This window comes from Neomonachus schauinslandi, chromosome 5, assembly GCF_002201575.2.
Source record: "Neomonachus schauinslandi chromosome 5, ASM220157v2, whole genome shotgun sequence".
Classification (NCBI taxonomy): domain Eukaryota; kingdom Metazoa; phylum Chordata; class Mammalia; order Carnivora; family Phocidae; genus Neomonachus; species Neomonachus schauinslandi.
Window position 1 is genome coordinate 121160045 of NC_058407.1, and position 22200 is coordinate 121182244.

The 22200-nt window shown below is 38.1% G+C and overlaps 1 protein-coding gene across 1 annotated transcript in view; it reads right to left on the reverse strand.

The window, feature by feature from the left end:
* The window catches only part of MRC1 (mannose receptor C-type 1), a gene marked incomplete at its 5' end in the record, with an annotated part of 96315 nt that overhangs the window by 53939 nt on the left and 20176 nt on the right, over positions 1-22200 (reverse strand). Inside the window, 3 exons of the mRNA XM_021696744.1 lie at positions 1275-1432; positions 17468-17653; positions 21052-21198. Coding sequence (XP_021552419.1) covers positions 1275-1432; positions 17468-17653; positions 21052-21198 — 491 coding nt within the window. The remainder of the gene's footprint in view (positions 1-1274; positions 1433-17467; positions 17654-21051; positions 21199-22200) is intronic.

Sequence of the window (22200 nt, forward strand, 5' to 3'; positions counted from 1 at the left end):
CCAAAAGAAGGTCTACATGCAGCCTCTCCTGTTGGCTGTTTTCAAGTTAACCAAGTACATAGAGAGCCATCCAGAAAAACTCCCTTGCCCAACACACCAAACTTGAAAACACCCCAAAACCAGTCATCTCTCCTCCCTTTTCCAATTCATATTAATGACTGTCCTCCTGGATCTAAGGCTCTACTTCCCACTCAGCTTCAGATTCTACCTGTTCCCCCTTCCTGAGAGATTTCACATCAAAATGGCCTCTCCTCTCCCTCATGTAACTATTGAAAAATGTTTTCTATATTGTCTGCCTCTGATCCCTCATTTCTCACTCAGTTGCAACCCACTGCCATCTGGTACTCAACTTTCAGCCAGAGTAATATTTCTAAATTGAAAAATTGTTCTTGCCACTCCTGGGCTAAGGCATATTTTCTCCACCTCAACACTTGCTAGTGTTCCTACCCACCCTTCCACCTCTAACTCTGGGCTTTCAGCCATATTGTCTTTCAGTTCTTTACAAGAACGATGCTTCCTGGTTTCCTCTTCCTACGACACACTTCTGCCTAGCCTTTCAATAGTTAACACCTACTTTTTTCTTAAGCTTTCAATTAATCACAATGAAAACAACCCCAATGACGAAACAGCTAATACCTACTGAACAATAAGTTTGGGTCAGTCACTGTGCTTGTTATATGCATTAACCTATTCAATCCTTATAGCCACCATTAAGCTGGGTACAATTATTATGCCCATCTTATAAATGAGAGAATAAGCCATGCATCAAAACCCAGCCTCTCAACCACCATGTTCATTATCCATTAGCAAAAGATAATTTGATGATATTCTTCAGTCACTAAAGTCATATTTAGGACATGGACGCCATCTTTTCATATGCGACATCTCCATGTAACCTAAAAGAACAAATGTAGCTCTCCAAGCACAGACTGCAGATTGTGGAACCCAGAATAGACCTAAGAACATCTACTCAGAGCGACCAGTCAAAAATAAAACCAAAGCTCTCATTTGATAAGTCAAGCTATATGTATTGCCACTGAGAACCCAGCACAGGAACCAGATGAATATGGGTTACTGGTTACTTTCATCCTTGAACTGAAAGTTTCTGCCTGTTGGTTTTCTAGTCCTCTTGAAAATTTGACTTTGCTAAACAATTGAAATATAGATAGATCACCTAGACTAGAAACAATCAAAATGATGATATGTAGTGAGTGAGGCAGGAAGAAAAATACCCTCTGGTTTTTGCTAGATATCAGCAAATAAAGTTGCCTTACCTTGCCTTTCATTACAACGCAGTCTTCCTGCCTGTTGTTTTCATGGCTTGGTTCCCCACGAAGCCATTTCGTAAATGTAACAGGGGTCCCATCACTCCACTCAAAATACATTTGAATCTTGATGTCATTTAAGCCGATCCATAACTCATCATTTGGCTCTAAACAGGAAGAAAAACACAAATGTAATGTACACATGTTTTCTTTCCAAAAATCAGGAGGTTATCAGGAAAGGAAGGCCCCCTGCTTTATTAACAAAAGTTCTACCCCCTTAATATTATAACGGATAAAAGACCATCCTCTTGCGTGTTAACCTGAGATGTCAACTACATTTTATGTTGTCAGTATTAGTTTAATTGCACAATGTATTCTTTACATTGTGAATGCAACTTTATTCTCTTATTGTGGGAGTATAATATATCTCCTGGAATTTGCTAAAATGAGCCTAAATTTGGTCCATCTTTACCCCCCTCTTGTGAAGCTACTTTTTTGTTATAGTTCTATAACAATTGCACTCACAGTATTGGAAACCTGATAGCTTACTTATATATTAATCTACTTGACTATTATTTAATCTCATGAATGTTTTAAAGTACTATTAAAAACCACTTCTGGGGCACCTGGGTGACTCAATCATTAAGCGTCTGCCTTTGGCTCAGGTCATGATCCCAGGGTCCTGGGATCGAGCCCCGCATCGGGCTCCCTGCTCAGTGGGAAGCCTGCTTCTCCCTCTTCCACTCCCCCCTGCTTGTGTTCCCTCTCTCGCTGTGTCTCTCTCTGTCAAATAAATAAATAAAATCTTTAAAAAAAAACACTTCTATTTTATTACTATGTTGTTATTAAGAACATTCTAGTGTTTCCATTGAAGCTCAATATCTGTAATAGGAGTGAGAAGATACATAAACTGAGGGGCTGAGCTGTCTCTCCTGACATTTGGGACTTATTTATTAGTATATAAATATAAATGAATCTGTAATCATTTTCACATAAAATACCAGAAAAAGTCAAATAACAAATAAAGGTTAAAACAAAAACAACCAGGTACAGATAAAAATGTGATCATTTTGTTTTATTCTATGAAGAATATTATTGGCCTTATCTGTAGTTAGAACTCTAAAAATTCTAAATATTATAACTAAAATGGGTCAAAATTTAAGGCCTACATTTTCATGGCTAGAAACATATATATTAACAAATTCAAAAAAATGAAAGAATACACAATTCAACATCTATTTAATTTGTACTACTGGAAATTTCATCATGAATGCTTAATTTATGTTCTTTAAATGGTAAAAATAAAATGACTTGTGAAAGGATTATAAAGATGATGTTGTAGTAGAAATGAGAAAAATGCCACACTATATAAGAATTTCCCTAAATGGTTTCATCTCTTCCTCCTAAAAGTTGTCACTAGACTTTGCTTTTGGAGAAGTCCCTGATTGGCCCATTGCCAACTCCAACAGATGTTTCCAGTGCCATGAGGCATGAATGACATGGCCAGGATGATCCCCTTTTCCTTTCACTTAATTTGGCAGATCATGATCTTTTGAGCAGCAAATATAGGCTTCAAAATGACCTCATGTGCCCTTCTAGGATTTACGTTCAAAACTAATAAAAACCTAAACTCTCAAGTCCCACAATTAAAGTATTAAGAGTTCCCTATAAACATTTTTTCTCACTAAATTGTGCATCTCCCTCTAGTTTTTATAATTCCTAAGCACAATCTAGACTCTATAAAAATATATAATACATGAGTGTAAAAAGTTGTTAGACCAATTGTTATGAGTCAGTTAGGGAAGCTGTCTTAGTTGATGTAGTCATAACTTACCTGTGCAAGTCCCAATTTCTCCACTGCACTTCCACAATTAATATAAAAGATATTAAAAATTATATTTTCTCAACTACCTAATAAGTTTTTCTAGGCTTTTGATTTAGAAACAATAATTTTCTAACTTTTATTTACCTTTATCAACATTATTTTTACTGTTTTAAATAAATAAGCCTTATCAATAATAAAGAAAGGGAAGATTTCCCTAGTGAAAATTTATTAATTCCTAAGCTGAATTTTAAAGCAACCTTTGCCAGAGGTGGTTCAAGATGGCAGCATAGGAAGATCCTGAACTAACCTCCTCCCATGGATACAAAAAATCTATAGCTACATATGGAATAACTCCCTCTGAAAGGAACTTGATAACTAGATGAAAAATTACTCTACAACAAAGGATAAAAAGGCCATGTTGAGATGGGTAGCAGAAGCAGAGACCTAGTCTTACCAAAAATCCCACCAGGGTGTAGTGACCCACCATCAGGAAGGGTCTCACAAATGTGGAACTCCTTCCCAGGGAGAGAAAGATTTGTGTCTAACATCAGGCACCCCAATTCTCAGGATGTGTACTAGAGATGAGCCCCCAAAACATCTGGTTTTGAAAACCAATGGGTTTTAAATCCAAGAGAATAGGGATGTAGGGAATAGAAAGTCTACTCTTAAAGATCTCATACACAAACTCACTCACCCCAGGGCCCAGGGCAAAAGCAGCAGTTTGAAAAGACAGACCATATGCAAAGGAGATTCACTTGCTAATCTTAAAAATTCCACCAGAGACGCAAAAGCCTGTTGGAACTCTCTCCAGAGAAAACTGCAAAAATTTTTGCATTCTCCCTCTACTTTGCTAGTGCTGGCACTAGTGGGTGCTATTTTTGCACTATCAATCTACCCAGCTAGTACCCACCCACCCAACCACACTGATGCTGCAGCCTTGCCAGAGGCAGGTGAAAGCCCCCCATTCCACTACTGCAGCCCCCCAGAAAGAGCAGGCAGCACTCTACCTCCCCATAGTCCTTCCATGCACCGTCCACACAAGGGATCCCCCTTGAGTCCTGGGCTTTGGTAGCCAGGAGGGACTGTGTTTCTGGGCTCCATAAGTCTGAAACAACTGGAGAGACAATTCAAGAAACAGCTAATGACTAGAGCAAAGTTAAATGGTAAGGATCATTGCCCCCACAGGGCCACCACTTTAAGACTGAGAAAGATAGGGCGCCTGGGTGGCTCAGTTGGTTAAGCGACTGCCTTCGGCTCAGATCATGATCCCGGAGTCCCTGGATCGAGTCCCGCATCGGGCTCCCTGCTCAGCGGGGAGTCTGCTTCTCCCTCTGCCCCTCCCCCCTCTCATGCTCTCTCTATCTCATTCTCTCTCAAATAAATAAATAAAATCTTTAAAAAAAAAAAAGACTGAGAAAGATAGCTGTTTCATCTGACCCACAGAATCCAACGCAGAGAGTTAAACAAAATGAGGAACTAGAGGAATATGTTTCAAACAAACAAACAAACAAACAAAAAACCAAGATAAAACCCCAGAAAAAAACTTAAGGAAATGGAGATAAGTAATTTACATACAAAGAACAGTCCTTCCCCAAACAGCTGAATATACATTCTTCTCAAGGACACAAGGAATATTCTCCAAGATAGGTCATATGCTAGGCCACAAAATAAGTCTCAATAAATTTAAGAAAACTGAAATCATATCAAGCATCTTTTTCAAACACAATGGTATGAAACCAGAAATCAACTACAAAAAGAAAACTGGAAAAATCACAAATGAGTTGAGATTTTAAAATATGCTACTGAACAATGAAGAAGTCAATGAAAAAATCAAAGGAGAAATCAGAAAATATCTTCAGAGAAATGAAATGTAAATAAACAGACCAAAATCCATGTGATTCAGCAAAAACATTCTAAGAGGGAAGTTCATAGCTATAGAGGCCTACCTCAAGAAACAAGAAAAATCTCAAATAAATGATCTAACTGTATATCTAAAGGAACTAGAAAAAGAAGAACAAATGAAGCCCAAAGTTAGTAGAAGGAAGGATATAATAAAGATCAGAACAAAAATAAATGAAAGAGAGACGAAAAAGACAATGAAAAGATCAATGAAACTAACAGTTGGTTCTTTGAAAAGATACACAAAACTGACAAACCTTTAGCTAGACTCAATCAGATAAAAAGAAAGAAGGTGCAAATAAATAAAAACAGAAAAGAAAGAGGAAAAATTACAACTGATACCAAAGAAATACAAAGTATCAAAAGAGACTACTATGAACAATTATATTCCTACAAATTGGACAACCTAGAAGAAATGGATAAATTCCTAGACATATACAATCTTCCAAGACTGGATCATGAAGAAATATAAAATCTGAACAGACCAATTACTAGTAAAGAGAATGCATCAGTAATCAAAAAACCCCCAACAAACAAAAGTCCAGGATCAGATGGTTTCACCAGTGAATTCTACCAAACATTCAAAGAAGAGCTGAAACTTATTTTTCTCAACTCTTCCAAAAAATTGAAGAAGAAGGAAAACTCCCAAACTCATTTTATGAGTCCAGCATTACCTTGATACCAAAACCAGGCAAAGACATCACAAAAGAAAGAAAGAAAGAAAGAAAATTATAGGCCAATATCCATGATGAACACAGATGCAAAAATCCTCACAAAATGTTAACAAACAGAATTTAACAATGCCTTAAAAGGATCATAAACCATGATCAAATAAGATTTATTTCAGGATGCAAAGATAGTTCAATATATGCAAATCAATCAATGTGATACACCACATTAACAAAATGAAAATAAAAAATCATTATCATCTTGGGGCACCTGGGTGGCTCAGTCAGTTAAGAGTTCAACTCTTGATTTTGGCTCAGGTCATGATCTTAGTGTTGTGAGATGGAGCCCCACATTGGGTTCCATCCTGTGCATGGAATCTGCTTAAGATTCTGTCTCTCCCTGCCCCCCCCCTTACTCACACTTACTCTCCCTCTCTCTAAAAAAATAAAAATAAAAATAAATCATACTATCATCTCAATAGAAGCAGAAAAAGCAATTGACAAAATCAATATCCATTTATGAAAAATCTCTCACTCAATTGGGAATAGGCAGAATGTACCTTAACATAATAAAGGCCATATATGGTGAGCCCACAACTAACATACTCAAATGCTGAAAGCTTTTCCCTTAAGAACATGAAAAAGACAAGGATGACCACTTTTGCCACTTTTACTCAACATAATATTGGAAGTCCTAGTCAGAGCTTAGGCAGGAATAAGAAATAAGAGGCACCTAAGTTAGAAAGGAAGAAATAAAACTTTCACTATTTGCAGATGATATGGTTTTATAGACAACCCTAAAGACTCCACCAAAAAGAAAAAAAAAACTGTTAAAACTAATAAGAAATTCAATAAAGTTGCAGGATACAAAATCCATATATAAAACTCTGTTGCCTTTTTATGCACTAACAAGGAACTATAAGAAAGAGAAATTAAGAAAACAATCCCATTTTCAATTGCATCAAAAGAATAAAATACCTAGGAATAATTTAACCAAGAAGGTAAAAGATCTGTACACTGAAAATTATAAGAATTGATGAAAGAAATTGAAGAAGACACAAATAAAGAGAAAGATAGTCCATGCTCATGGATTGGAGAATTAATATTATAAAAGTGTCCCTGTTACCCAAAGCAACACACAGATTCAATGTAATCCCTATCAAAATATCAATAGCATTTTTCACAGAAAAGAACAAACCTAAAATTTGTATCGAACCACAAAAGATCCCAAATAGCCAAAGCAATCTTGAGAAAGAACAAAGCTGAAGGTATCACACTCCAAGATTTCAAACTATATTACAAAGCCAAAGTAATCAAAATAGCATGGGATTGGCATAAAAGCAGACACCGATCAATGGAACAGAATAGAGAGCCCAGAAATAAACCCACACATATATGGTCAATTAATCTACAACAAAGAAGGTAAGGATAGTCTCTTCAGTAAATGGTGTTAGGAAACTGGAATTCACTTACAAAAGAATAAAACAGGACCACTATCTTATACCATACACACAAATTAATTAAAAATAAAGACTTAAGGAGGAGCAAGATGGTGGAGGAGTAGGAGACCTGGATTTCATCTGGTCCCAGGAATTCAGCTAGATAGGGATCAAACCATTCTGAACACCTACGAACTCAACAGGAGATCAAAGAAAGGAATAGCAACAACTGTCTGAACAGAAAAGCGACCACTTTCTGTAAGGTAGGATGTGTGGAGAAGTGAATCCGAGGCGATATTCGGGAGGATAGACAGTAGGGGAGGGGGCCTCCATCTGTCACTACTGGCAAGTGATCGAGCAGCAGAGCACAAAATTGGAACTTTTAGAAGTCGGCTCTGCTGAGGGACGTCGCCCCAGTGGCTAAGCAGGGGGTGGAACCCTCATGGTACAGTGTGGTCTCAGGACCCTCGGGGTCACAGGAACACCGGGGTGCCTGAGTGTGGCAGAGCTCCCAGGTATTGGAGCAGGGAAGCTGGCTGCAGAGACAGAGCTGAGGTGCGGACTCTCAGCTCCGTGTTGCCATAAACTGTGATCCACAGCACAGTCGGACCACTGCTCCTCCAGCAGGGACCCAACAAGCGGCAGATCCCGGGAGACTCACCTTCCTCCCCTGGGAGGAGCAGCGCAGGAGCGCAGGGATCTGCTGGGTTTGGAGACAGGGTCATGTGCCAGAGATAGAAATGCTCCATCACAGGCCGGGTGAGCATGGAGTGCGGCCGGAGACCAGGGAGATGGGAGTGACTGACTGCTTTTCTCTGGGGATGCACTGAGGAGTGGGGCCCCGAGTTCTCGGCTTCTCGAGGGTGGAGATTGGGAGCCGCCATTTTCACTCTCGTCCTCCAAAGCTGCACGGAAAGCTTGCAAGGAACAAAAGCTCCTGAGAGCAAACCCGAGCAGATTACTTAGCCTGGACAGGGCAAGGGAGGGGCAATTCTGCCTCCGGCAACGACGTCTGGGAACCATGGCAAAAGGTTCCCCCCCCCCAGAAGATCAGCAAGAACAGCCAGCCAAGACCAAGTTTACCTATCAATGAGAACGGCAGAACGCCAGCACTAGGGGAATACTGCACATATAATTCATGGCTTTTTCCCCATGATTCTTTAGTCTTTCAAAGTTAATTTTTTTTTTTAATTTTTCTTTTTCCCTTGTTCAACCAACATCTTATCAATCCCTTTTTAAAAAAATCTTTTTAGCTTTTCATTTTTAGAGTCATATTCCATCCCTTCATAGTAGTTAACCTTATTTTTGGTATATATGTATGAGTTGTTATCTCTTTAAAATTTTGGGATACAGTTTCTTCTAATAGATCAAAATATACCCTAAATCTCTAGTATATGGCTTTGTTCTAGTCTCCTGCCTGATCACATTCTCTCCCTTTATTTTTTTAAAATCCTCTTCTTTCTTTTTTCAACCAACTTCTTATCTTATCAATTCCTTTTATAAAAGCTTTTATAATTTTCATCTTTACGGTCATATTCCGTCCCTTCACTGTATTAACCCTTAGTTTTGTACATATATAAGTTTTTCTTTCTTTAAAATTTTGGGAGGCACTTTCTTCTAACAGACCAAAATATGCCCAAAATCCAGAGTGTGGCACTGATCTATACACCAGCCTGATCATATTTGATCATACTCTGGTTTTTTTGGTTTTTTGTTTGTTTGTTTTTAACTTTTTCTTTTTTATTTCTTTTTTCTTTCTTTCCCTTTCTTTTCCCCCAGTTTCAGGACTCTTCTGATTTGTTTAGTGTATATTTTTCTGGGGATGTTGTTACCCTGTTAGCATTTTGTTCTCTCATTCATCTATTCGGCCCTGGACAAAATGACAAGATGGAAAAAATCACCTCAACAAAAAGAACAAGAGGCAGTACCAACTGCCAGGAACCTAATCAATACAGACATTAGTAAGATGTCAGAACTAGAGTTCAGAAGGATGAATTTAAAGATACTAGCTGGACTTGAAAAAAGCATGGAAGATATTAGAGAAACCCTTTCTGGAGAAATAAAAGAACTAAAATCTAACCAATCAAAATCAAAAAGACTACTGATGAGGTGCAATAAAAAATGGAGGCTCTAACTGCTAGGATAAATGAGGCAGAAGAGAGAATTAGTGATATAGAAGACCAAATGATGGAAAATAAAGCAGCTGAGAAAAAGAGAGAGAAACAACTACTGGATCACAAGGGCAGAATTTGAGAGATAAGTGATAACATAAGATGAAACAACATTAGAAATAATTGGGATCCCAGAAGAAGAAGAAAGAGAGAGAGGGGCAGAAGGTATAATGGAGCAAATTATAGCAGAGAACTTCCCTAATTTGGGGAAGGAAACAGGCACAAAATCCAGGAAGCACAGAGAACCCCTCTCAAAATCAATAAAAATAGGTCAACACCCCGACATCTAATAGTAAAACTTACGAGTCTCAGAGACAAAGAGAAAATCCTGAAAGCAGCTCGGGAGAAGACATATGTAACCTACAATGGTAGAAACATTAGATTGGCAACAGACCTATCCACAGAGACCTGGCAGGCCAGAAAGGACTGGCAGGATATATTCAGAGCACTAAATGAGAAAAATATGCAGCCAAGAATACTATATCCAGCTAGGCTGTCATTGAAAATAGAAGGAGAGATAAAAAGCTTCCAGGACAAACAAAAACTAAAGGAATTTGCAAACACAAAACCAGCCCTACAAGAAATCTTGAAAGGGGTCCTCTAAGCAAAGAGAGAGCCTAAAAGCAACACAGACCAGAAAGGAACACAGACAATATACAGTAACAGTCACCTTACAGGCAATACAATGACACTAAATTCATATCTTTTGATAGTTCCCCTGAATGTAAATGGGCTAAATGCCCCAATCAAAAGACACAGGCTATCAGATTGGATTAAAAAACAAGACCCATCGATATGCTGTCTGCAAGAGACTCATTTTAGACCCAAAGACACCCCCAGAGATTGAAAGTGAGGGGGTGGAAAACCATTTACCATGTTAATGGACACCAAAAGAAAGCTGGGGTGGCAATCCTTAGATCAGACAAACTAGATTTTAAACCAAAGACTGTAATAAGAGATGAGGAAGGACACTATATCCTACTTAAAGGGTCTATCCAACAAGAAGATCAAACAATTGTAAATATCTATGCCCCTAACATGGGAGCAGCCAATTATATAAGGCAATTAATAACAAAAGCAAAGAAACACATTGACAACAACACAATAATAGTGGGAGACTTTAACACCCCCCTCACTGAAATGGACAGATCATCTAAGCAAAAGATCAACAAGGAAATAAAGACTTTAAATGACACACTGGACCAAATGGACTTCACAGACATATTCAGAAGATTCCATCCTAAAGCAACGGAATACACATTCTTCTCTAGTGCCCATGGAACATCCTCCAGAATACATCACATCCTAGGTCACAAATCAGGTCTCAGTCGGTACCAAAAGATTGGGATCATTCCCTGCATATTTTCAGACCACAATGCTTTGAAACTAGAACTCAATCACAAGAGGAAAGTCAGAAAGAACTCAAATACATGGAGGCTAAAGAGCATCCTACTAAAGAATGAATGGGTCAACCAGGAAATTAAAGAAGAATTAAAAAAATTCATGGTAACAAATGAAAATGAAAACACAACTGTTCAAAATCTTTGGGATGCAGCAAAGGCAGTCCTAAGAGGAAAGTATATAGCAATACAAGCCTTCCTCAAGAAACAAGAAAGGTCTCAAATACACAACCTAACCCTACACCTAAAGGAGCTGGAGAAAGAACAGCAAATAAAGCCTAAACCCAGCAGGAGAAGAGAAATAATAAAGATCAGAGCAGAAATCAATGAAATAGAAACCAAAAGAACAATAGAACAGATCCATGAAACTAGGAGCTGGTTCTTTGAAAGAATTAACAAGATTGATAAACCCCTGGCCAGACTTATCAAAAAGAGAAGAGAAAGGACCCAAATAAATAAAATCATGAATGAAAGAGGAGAGATCACAACCAACACCAAAGAAATACAAACAATTATAAGAACATATTATGAGCAGCTATATGCCAGCAAATTAGATAATCTGGAAGAAATGGATGCTTTCTTAGAGATGTATCAACTACCAAAACTGAACCAGGAAGAAATAGAAAACCTGAACAGACCTATAACCACTAAGGAAATTGAAGCAGTCATCAAAAATCTCCCAAAAAACAAGAGCCGAGGGCCAGATGGCTTCCCAGGGGAGTTCTACCAAACATTTAAAGAATTAATACCTATTCTTCTGAAACTGTTCCAAAAAATAGAAATGGAAGGAAAACTTCCAAACTCGTCTTATGAAGCCACCATTACCTCGATCCCAAAACCAGACAAAGACCCCATCAAAAAGGAGAATTACAGACCAATATCCTTGATGAACATGGATGCAAAAATTCTCACCAAAATACTAGCCAGTAGGATCCAACAGTACATTAAAGGATTATTCACCACAACCAAATGGGATTTATCCCTGGGCTGCAAGGTTGGTTCAACATCTGCAAATCAATCAGTGTGATACAATACATTAATAAAAGAAAGAACAAGAATCGTATGATCCTCTCAATAGATGCAGAAAAAGCATTTGACATAGTACAGCATCCTTTTCTGATCAAAACTCTTCAGAGTACAGAGATAGAGGGTACATACCTCAACATCATAAAAGCCATCTATGAAAAACCCATAGCAAATATCATTCTCAATGGGGAAAAACTGAGAGCTTTCTCCCTAAGGTCAGGAACATGGCAGGGATGTCCACTATCACCACTGCTATTCAACATAGTACTAGAAGTCCTAGCCACAGCAATCGGACAACAAAAAGAAATAAAAGGCATCCAAATCTGCAAAGAAGAAGTCAAACTCTCACTCTTTGCAGATGATATGATACTTTATGTGGAAAACCCAAAAGACTCCACCCCAAAACTGCTAGAACTCATACAGGAATTCAGTAAAGTGGCAGGCTATAAAATCAATGCATAGAAATCAGTGGCATTCCTATACACCAACAAGAAGACAGAAGAAAGAGAAATTAAGGAGTCGATCCCATTTAAAATGGCACCCAAAACCATAAGATACCTAGGAATAAATCTAACCAAAGAAGCAAAGGATCTGTACTCAGAAAACTAGAAAATACTCATGAAAGAAAGGGAAAAACGTTCCATGCTCATGGAAGAACAAATATTGTGAAGATTTCAATGCTACCTAGAGCAATCTACACATTCAATGCAATCCCCATCAAAATACCATCCACTTTTTTCAGAGAAATGGAGCAAATAATCTTAAAATTGGTATGGAACCAGAAAAGACCCCGAATAGCCAGACGAATGTTGAAAAAGAAAAGCAAAGCTCGTGGCATCACAATCCCAGACTTCAAACTCTATTACAAAGCTGTCATCATCAAGACAGTATGGTACTGGCACAAAAACAGACACATAGATCAATGGAACAGAATAGAGAGCCCAGAAATGGACCCCCAACTCTATGGTCAACTAATCTTCAACAAAGGAGGAAAGAATGTCCAATGGAAAAAAGACAGTCTCTTCAACAAATGGTGTTGGGAAAATTGGACAGCCACATGCAGAAGAATGAAACTGGACCATTTCCTTACACAACACACCAAAATAGACTCAAAATAGTTGAAAGACCTAAATGTGAGACAGGAGTCCATCAAAATCCTAAATGTGAGACAGAAGTCCATCAAAATCCTACAGGAAGCAACCTCTTCAACCTCAGCCGCAGCAACTTCTTCCTAGAAACATGGCCAAAGGCAAGGGAAGCAAGGATACAAAAATGAACTATTGGGACTTCATCAAGATAGAAAGCTTTTGCACAGCAAAAGAAACAGTCAACAAAACCAAAAGACAACCGACAGAATGGGAGAAGATATTTGCAAATGACATATCAGATAAAGGGCTAGTATCCAAAATCTATAAAGAACTTCTCAAACTCAACACCCAAAGAACAAACGATCCAATCAAGAAATGGGCAGAAGACATGAACAGACATTTTTCCAAAGAAGACATCCAAATGGCCAACGGACACATGAAAAAGTGCTCAACATCTCTCGGCATCAGGGAAATCCAAATCAAAACCTCAATGAGATACCACCTCACACCAGGCAGAATGGCTAAATTAACAAGCCAGGAAACGACAGATGTTGGCGGGGATGCGGAGAAAGGGGAACCCTCCTACACTGTTGGTGGGAATGCAAGCTGGTGCAGCCGCTCTGGAAAACAGTATGGAGCTTCCTCTGAAAGTTGAAAATAGAGCTACCCTACAACCCAGCAATTGCACTACTGGGTATTTACCCCAAAGATACAAATGTAGTGATCTGAAGGGGCACCTGCACCCCGATATTTATAGCATCAATGTCCACAATAGCCAAACTATGGAAAGAGCCAAGATGTCCATCGACAGATGAATGGATAAAGAAGAGGTGGTATACATATATAATGGAATATTATGCAGCCATCAAAAGGAATGAAATCTTGCCATTTGCAATGACATGGATGGAACTGGAAGGTATTATTTTGAGCAAAATAAGTCAATCAGAGAAAGACATGTATCATATGACCTCACTGATATGAGGACTTCTTAATCTCAGGAAACAAACTGAGGGTTGGTGGAATGGTGTGGGTGGGAGGGATGGGGTGGCTGGGTGATAGACACTGGGGAGGGTATGTGCTATGGTGAGTGCTGTGAATTGTGTAAGACTGTTGAATCACAGACCTGTACCTCTGAAACAAATAATACATTATATGTTAAAAAAAAAAAAGAAGAAGAAGAAGATAGCAGGAAGGGAAGAATGAAAGGGGGGAAATCGGAGGGGGAGACGAACCATGAGAGACTATGGACTTTGAGAAACAACTGAGGGTTCTAGAGGGGAGGGGGTGGGGGGATAGGGGGCCTGGTGATGGGTATTAAAGAGGGCACATACTGCATGGAATACAGGGTGTTATGCACAAACAATGAATCATGGAACACTACATCAAAAACTAATGATGTAATGTATGGTGATTAAGATAACATAATAATAAAATAAAATAAAATAAATAAAGCCTTAAATATAAGTCTGGACACCATAAAACTCTTAGAAGAAAACTTAAGCATTAAGCTCCTTGACATTGGTCTTGGCAGTATTTTTTTGGATCTGACTCAAAAGGCAATGGCAACAAAAGCAAAAAAAAGCAAATGGGACTACATGAAATGAAAAAGCTTCTGCATAGAAAAGGAAAACATCAACCAAATAAAAAGGCATCCTACTGAATGGAAGATGATATTTGCAAACCATATATTCATTAAGGGTTTTTATCTAAACTATATAAAGAATTCATATAGGTCAGTAACAAAACAAAACAAAAAAATCTGATTTAAAAATAGGCAGAGGAAATGAATAGACATTTTCCCAGAGAGTACATCCATATGGCCAAAAGACATATGAAAAGATGCTCAAAACCACCAATCATCAGGGAAATGCAAATCAAAACCATAATGAGATATTACCTAACACCTGTCAGAATGACTATTATCAAAAGGACAAGAAATAACAAGTGTTGGCAGCAACGTGGAGAAAACGGAACATTTGTGCACTGTTAGTAGGAGTATAAACTGGTGTAGCCACTATGGAAAACAGTATGGAGGTTCCTCAACAAATTAAAAATAGGACTACCATATGATACAGCAATTCCACTTCTGGGTATTTATCCAAAGAAAACAAACATTAACTCAAAAAGACATATGCTGCCCCCCCGCCCCAGTGTTCACTGCAGCATTAGCTCCAATAGCCAAGATATAGAAACACTAGGTGTCTATCTATGGATGAATAAATAAAGAAGATACGACATATACATATTCCATGTGTGCACACACACACACACACACACATACAGGCACACACTGGAATACTAAAAAGCCATAAAAAAGAATAAAATCTTTCCATTTGCAACGACATGGATGGACCTTGAGGGCATTACGTTACGTGAAATAAATCAGAGAGAAACAAATACCACTTGATCTCACTTATATGTGAAATCTAAAAAGCAAAACAAATGAACAAACAAAACAAAACTCATAGATACAGAGAATAGATTTGTGGTTTCCAGACGTAATGGAGAGAGGGGTTGTTGGGGAGAGATGGGTGAGGGGATCAAGAGGTACAAACTTCAGCGGCACCTGGCTGGCTCAGTTAAGTATCTGGTCACAATCTCTGGGTCCTGGGCGTCAGGCTCCCCACTCAGCAGGGAGTCTGTTTGTCCCTCTGCCCCTCCCCCCACTTTTTGTCTCTCTCTCAAAAAAATAAATAAAATCTTAGAAAAAAAAAGAGGTACAAACTTCCAGTGATAAAATTAAAAAGTCATGGAGATGTAATGTGCAGCATGGTGACCATAGTCAATATTGGTAAGTAGGTTTACTGTGGTGATCATTTCCCAATTGTGGAATCATTATGTTATATACCTGAAACTAACAAAATGTACGTCAATTATACTTCAATAAAAAATAAATAAATAAAGGCCACCTTTGTCAGCCAACTTCCCTATATAATAACTACAGCAATAAACATATAAGCTTCTCCTATTCCTATATCACGTTATATAAAGTAGAGAAAAATTTGCATTTCGGGTGGACGGCATCTTAACTAATCTGTTTGCCAGTGATTCCTTTGCAAACTTTTTTACCTGCTATAAGTATCATGACTTGTATGCCATGATATTATTCAGACATACCAGTCCTGCTTACATTATCATCATCTAGTCTGAATTCTCCAGAATGGGTAAATAGAGAATATCAAGAAATTGTTTACAGGCTGCCGCAGGCTATTATCAGGGCGTATTAAACGGAGTGAAGTACACAGAGGAGAACGGATTCCATTTGGCACAGGTCTTTGGGGGTCTTTGCATTTGCCCTCTGAGACTACTCTGCTAATTCCCGTCTGTTTGTCAACTGGTTTTTTTCCTCCCCTTCCCTCCCCGCCTCCCCCGCGCCCCCACTCCTATCAGTTTTCAGGCAGTAAGGGTCAGGAAGCAGTCCCCACCATTGCCACCATCCATTTCCTCTTGTTTTGCCGGCTGGAAATGAACAGCTGCAGCTAGACAGCAGGCTCGGTGGGGGGACGCAGAAAATGATCATCATTTAACCAGCAGGTACCCCTGAGTACCAGTTAGCGTTCTGTGCCTCCTCGCCTGCCTCCTCTTCGGGAGGAGTGTTCCCAGCCAATTTTCCCTGGTTTTGTTTTTGGGTTTTTTTTTTTTTCTTTTGGATAGAATCAATTTTTGAAAACTTTACAGTATTTTGTTTAGTACATTTTCTATATAATCTTTAAATTACATACCTAAAATTGAGGCATACATTTCTTTTTTTTTAAAAAAAGATTTTATTTATTTGGCAGAGAGAGAGAGAGAGAGTGCACAAGCAGGGGGAGCTGCAGGCAGAGAGAGAGGGAGAAGCAGGCTCCCCGCTGAGCAAGGAGCCTGATGCGGGGCTCGATCCCAGGACCCTCGGATCATGACCTGAGCCGAAGGCAGATGCTTAACTGACTGAGCCACCCAGGCACCACATGAGGCATACATTTCTTCAAAAGTTTGAGGCCAACATTTAACCACCCCAATAAAATATTCTGTTTCTTTCACTGCTCAACACTAGCAGTGCTGGCTAGGTTAATAAAGAAAATAAAATCCAGAATATGAGATGGTTCATTTAGAGATGTTTCTGGTGAGAGAAAATATGGGCATTAAAAAAGAAAATACATACGCATCAATACTGCCAATAAATGAAATATTATTGACAAATTTAAGGTAGAATGTTGTGAATACAGATTATATAGAGAAAAATATTTTTAAAACTGTCAATTGATTCCATATTAAAAGAAAAATAAGTCAAATTATCTGTTTGATAAAAAATTCTTTAAATTTCGGAGTGCCTGGATGGGTCAGTCAGTTCAGTGTTCGACTCTTGATTTCAGCTCCCATCATGATCTCAGGGTCCTAGGATCAAACCCCGCTTTGGGCTCTGTGCTTAGCCCAGAATCTGTTTGGGATTCTCCCTCTCCCTCTGCCCCTCCCCCCTGCTCGTGCTCTCTCTCTCTCTCTCTAAAATAAATAAATAAAATCTTTTAAAAATTTCTTTAAATTTCTAAACAATTTTTACTTTTATGCATGATTAATATTTATTACATGTATTAAATGATCTCATTAATTTTAAATTATTAAATTAAAATTAACATTATGATTAAATTTTCCAGAGATGGGTGGAGAGTGGGGGAGAGGCAAGCATATTACTGCTGTCAGGTTTCTCACCATATCCCAGTTGGGAGATGATAAAATCAAATTCCTCGATGCTGTGGATACTAGCTAGATCACCACCTTCCTTCCGACATGCAGTCAAGGCATCTCTTTGGATTTTCTTCTCCTCTCTGTGAATCTTGTAGCAGTGACCTGCATATGGCCACCACTGACTTGGACAGTTAGTAGGCACATCGCTTTCTAGAGAAAAAAGAGTTTGGAAAACATTTAAAAGGGAAGACTTTCTAAAATTAAAATTTTCTATCATTCAGTATACAAAATGATAGTTATAAGTATTTAAAGGTAATATTTATTTTTCCTTTCTGGCATATATATTCACAAAACATAAATGAGGTGGGGACACAAGGGCCACCAAGGAGCTACAGAAACCGGAATAGCATGAGCTGGCCACCTCTGGCTTGCTTCTGCAAGATGGCGTATGATACTGTGGTGACTGCAGGGATTTAGAGCCAGAAGTCTTCTGAATTTGCCACAAGTTCCATGGTCTTGGGCAAGTCACATCACAGGAACCAAAGTACCCATACATGTAAAAACATTTCAATAATATTGATAAATAATACTAATAGGAAGCTACCCATCCTCACTGTGTCCTTCTGAACTAGAAAACATTTGCAATAATGTTACTCTAAATTACAAACACCACACAATTATTATTTAAGTCAGTGAGTAATAGCGGCCAACATCCTAACTAGGGCTACTAAGAGTTATGGTCCAATTTCATAAACCTTGATTTCATATTGCAAAAATGAACTGTAATAGTAACGAGCTGGGGAAAGGGAAGGGAAAGATGTTTGAAGGCAGAAACTCCCGTTATTCACCCTTGTATATGCTAGAACTGACATGGGGCCCGGCACGTGGCAGGTGTAATGAATGTCGGTCAAGAAAATACATTTGATGTGCAGCAGCTTATCATCACCATTTACAGATACTCTTTCAAACTGCAATTTAGCAATGTACCTTGCTTAAAGAGGGACCATATTACCAAATGAATGTTAATTTATACATTTGTTTGGTAGTGAATGTTCTCACATGTGCTGCTTAGCAAATGCTCAATACAGTAAATGTTTGTTATTCATTTAATGAATCCCTTAAAGCCATTTTTCCTTACAGACCAGGACTGCCTGCCACATCTTTGAGTCTAAGATTCTGTTTACAGTAGTCATGGAAGTAAACAGTCACCCATGATGACCAAACACTGCATTATTGTCACAGAAAAAATACACATGCTTAAAAAATTCTAGCCCTTCAATACAATTTAGATATTTTATTACTGCCGTGTTAGGGGGAAAAAAAAAAAAAAGTTAGTATAGCTCTGGAGCCCTCTGGTGGGATATTTTGATTTTGCTACCCAGGACACTGAAAATAATGTCAGCAAATGCTGAGACCCTCAAAAACTGGACAGGTAACCTTTAAAAATATCTTAAAACATGAAGACAACCAAAGAAAAGGAGGTCCGTGGGGTAGCCAGAAAAGATTGCTTGCTCTAAAATATTATCATTTCAACATGTAATCAATAAAAAAGAAATGACGAGGTATTTTACTTGTTTGCTTGGGCAGTCTTGAAACTGCCATATGTAATTTATACTTACAGCACATCTCAGGTCAAACTAGCCCCACTTCATGCTCTCAATAGCCACTTGTGGTTACGTGGCTACTGAAATGGATGGTGAGGTTCTAGAACCTAGGAATTTTGATGAGTGAGGTAGCATTGCAGGGACCACCAGGGTAAAAGAGAACTCTTGCCCCAGGGGGTCACCAATCATGCGTGCTGCATAATTTTAACTCTCATTGGCTTTTCCAAGCTCTGGTTTGAGTTTATAGATAAGACAGAATGATTCATCCAGGAAATACAGAGAAATTCAAAACCCCATGTCAAGTGAAGGTTAGGAAGTGAAACAAGGTGGGGCATAGTAGAGAAATTATGCTAATTTACTGAATGTATGAACAAATTTTCACAGGAAAAACAGGTATTAATATTTCCCTTTATAGATGAGGAATCCAAAACTGGGGGTTAAGTAACAGGGCCAAGTTCCAGAATTCTGCTTCCTGTACCAGGGAAGCTATTAAAACAAACAAACAAACAAACAAACAAAACCATTCTCCTCTTCCCCTAAGTGGCAATTCCAAATCTTCTGAAGGAGAATTCTATGAGCTTTCCCAAGGAGAAAGAATTATACTATTTCTCTATGGGAGGAATAGAGGAGATGAAGTACAAAATGATTGAGGTCTCCTAGACACATGCTTACAGTCATAATGGTGCCTTTGTAAATATCATCGAACCCAAGAACCAGGACCCTCGTCTGTACACATTGGAGATCTTGACTGTATCTGTCTCTATTAAAACTGCAAACACATCTACTCTTTGGTCTGGCAACACCACTCCTAGGAATGATCACACGCATGAAATGACATGTATAAAGTTATTCATGGTAGGATAATAATAAAAAATTGGAAGTAAATTGAATGTCCGTTAATAGGTGACTGGTCAAAAAGTATACATGGTCTCTCTCTATAATGGCTATCATGTGGCCATAAAAATAAACCAAGAAGCTATTTATGTACCGTATGGAAAGATGTCCAAATTTTTTATCTGAAAAAAGTGAAGAAGATACATGTTGTATGCTGCCATTTGTATAAAACAGACAGAAATGATCATAAACATATTTGTTTATATATTTATAGAATAACCAGATAAGGATAAACATCCAGAAACAGTTATTTATCAGGGAGGAGAACTGGGTTTAGAGGTTAAGAAGTAGAAGGAAAATATTATTATTTTCTACCATTTTGTACCTTTTGAATTTCCAGCCATGTCAATCATATTTTAAAGTCAATTTTACTGACTTTAAAAGTCAGGGAGAAAAGTCAAGAATGCTACACTGTTAGATTTCTCAAGCAGAATACATACCTACATACATACATCCCTTTAGAGTATTAAAACAGCTGATAGAGAAAAAAGTGTAGGTTGTTTGTTTTTTGTCAATTTGAAAAAAAGGGGTGCATTCTTGTGTTAGTAACTTATTTCTTTTATAAAATTATGAGAGAGACCATAATTGAATTCTTTGCCCAGAGTCTAGCCTATATATAAAATTCAGTTAGTACTTTTTGGATGTTTTATCCCATTTCTGTGAAGACTTCCATTGAGGATGCTAACTTATGGCACCAGAGCCCAGATGTATCCTTAAATAGCAAGAATATAATAAAAACATCCTTTGCAGGTATTTATTTCCTAGCTTGGATTCCAGTTTCATCACATGTGCAAGTTTTATATATCCTCTGAATTTCCTCTTCCTCATCGAGAATGCATGAATAATAATGCTTTGCTCATAGGGCTGCTATGAGGATAGAATTCTTATTTATGTTATTCCAAAGGCTTTGAACATGTCTGAACACTACGGCACACTCAGGAAATGTTAGTGACCATTACTAATAGCCAACAAAAAGAAATTCCGTAGGAATATCATTAAGTTTACTCCATAAATTATCAACAAAACCTGTCATTTCACACAGTTATGCTAGGCTGCAATTTTCTTTCAATTATAATATCTTCTACACTTCAGATCAGATAGATCGCTTACCGGAGGGAATCACAAAAGAATTCAAAGTTGTGTTGCCCTTCTTACAAATATAGCCTAGTTTCTGAACACATTCCAGATTTTCCCATTTAGCATTTTTCCCAGGATTTAGTGACACACAGCTTTTTCCAGGTTCTGTTGATGGACTTCCTTTGGGGAAAAGGAAAAATCAAAGTGGGATTATTACAGGTATTACAAGCAGATAGTCCCCACAACCTCACGGCTTCATCCTTGGGATTTAATGAATCCCATTCTGTCTCTGGCTTCACATTCACCAATAAATCTTTACTGACTGCAGAGCAAAAGATGCGTTGGGCATCTATTTCTTTTCTTGTCTTTGGATCATTCCGATGTCTAAAATGTTGATTATACAAGTTTACTTCTTTGAAATAACTTTTTTCACAATATCAACAATAAAGCTAGGCCTTATAATCTTGAAAAATCTTCACATTGGGTTTTGTTATGTATAACAAAATGCACAACACATGATGTTCCAAACCAGCCATATTAAGCACTGTAAATACCTACCAAAAAGCTAAGTAAGGCTAACCGTGTGGAGCAAACCAGAGAATTTCTGAACATGGGAAAACTTTCTCCAACTAAAGAGAGGAGACGGAAGAGGAAGACAGCAAAGAGGACAAAGACAAGGAAGGGGAGCTTCAGAAGCAACATGACATGGGAAATGCTGATAAAGTCCAGCCCAAAGTCAGACTTCCTCAAGATTTTCAACCCAGCCTACTGAAGATTTTTAAGTACTAACCCTTCATCCCATATCTTGCTGAAAATTGATAAAAGAACCAGAAAAAGTCAACTTTGGGAATGCAATGGATACATGGAAAACTAGCTCCATCTCTCACCTGAAGACAGGGTGATAAGCCACATTTTGTTAACAACTCTGTTTTGTGATCTCTGACATGTATATAACCTGGCCCTGGACCTCACTTTGCCTTCCTGCTAGATGGGAATCATATCACCTGCTCCATAAAGCTTTTGTCAACATTTTTTTAAAGTTGTGGAAGAGTACACAACGAAAAACATTGTTAGTGATAAGGACTTTAATATATCAATTAGTTGTCTTTAAATAGCTACCAAAGTTATTTGAATTCACACTTCTACAGCATTTGTGTAAAATAACCTCACTTCAAATGTGAA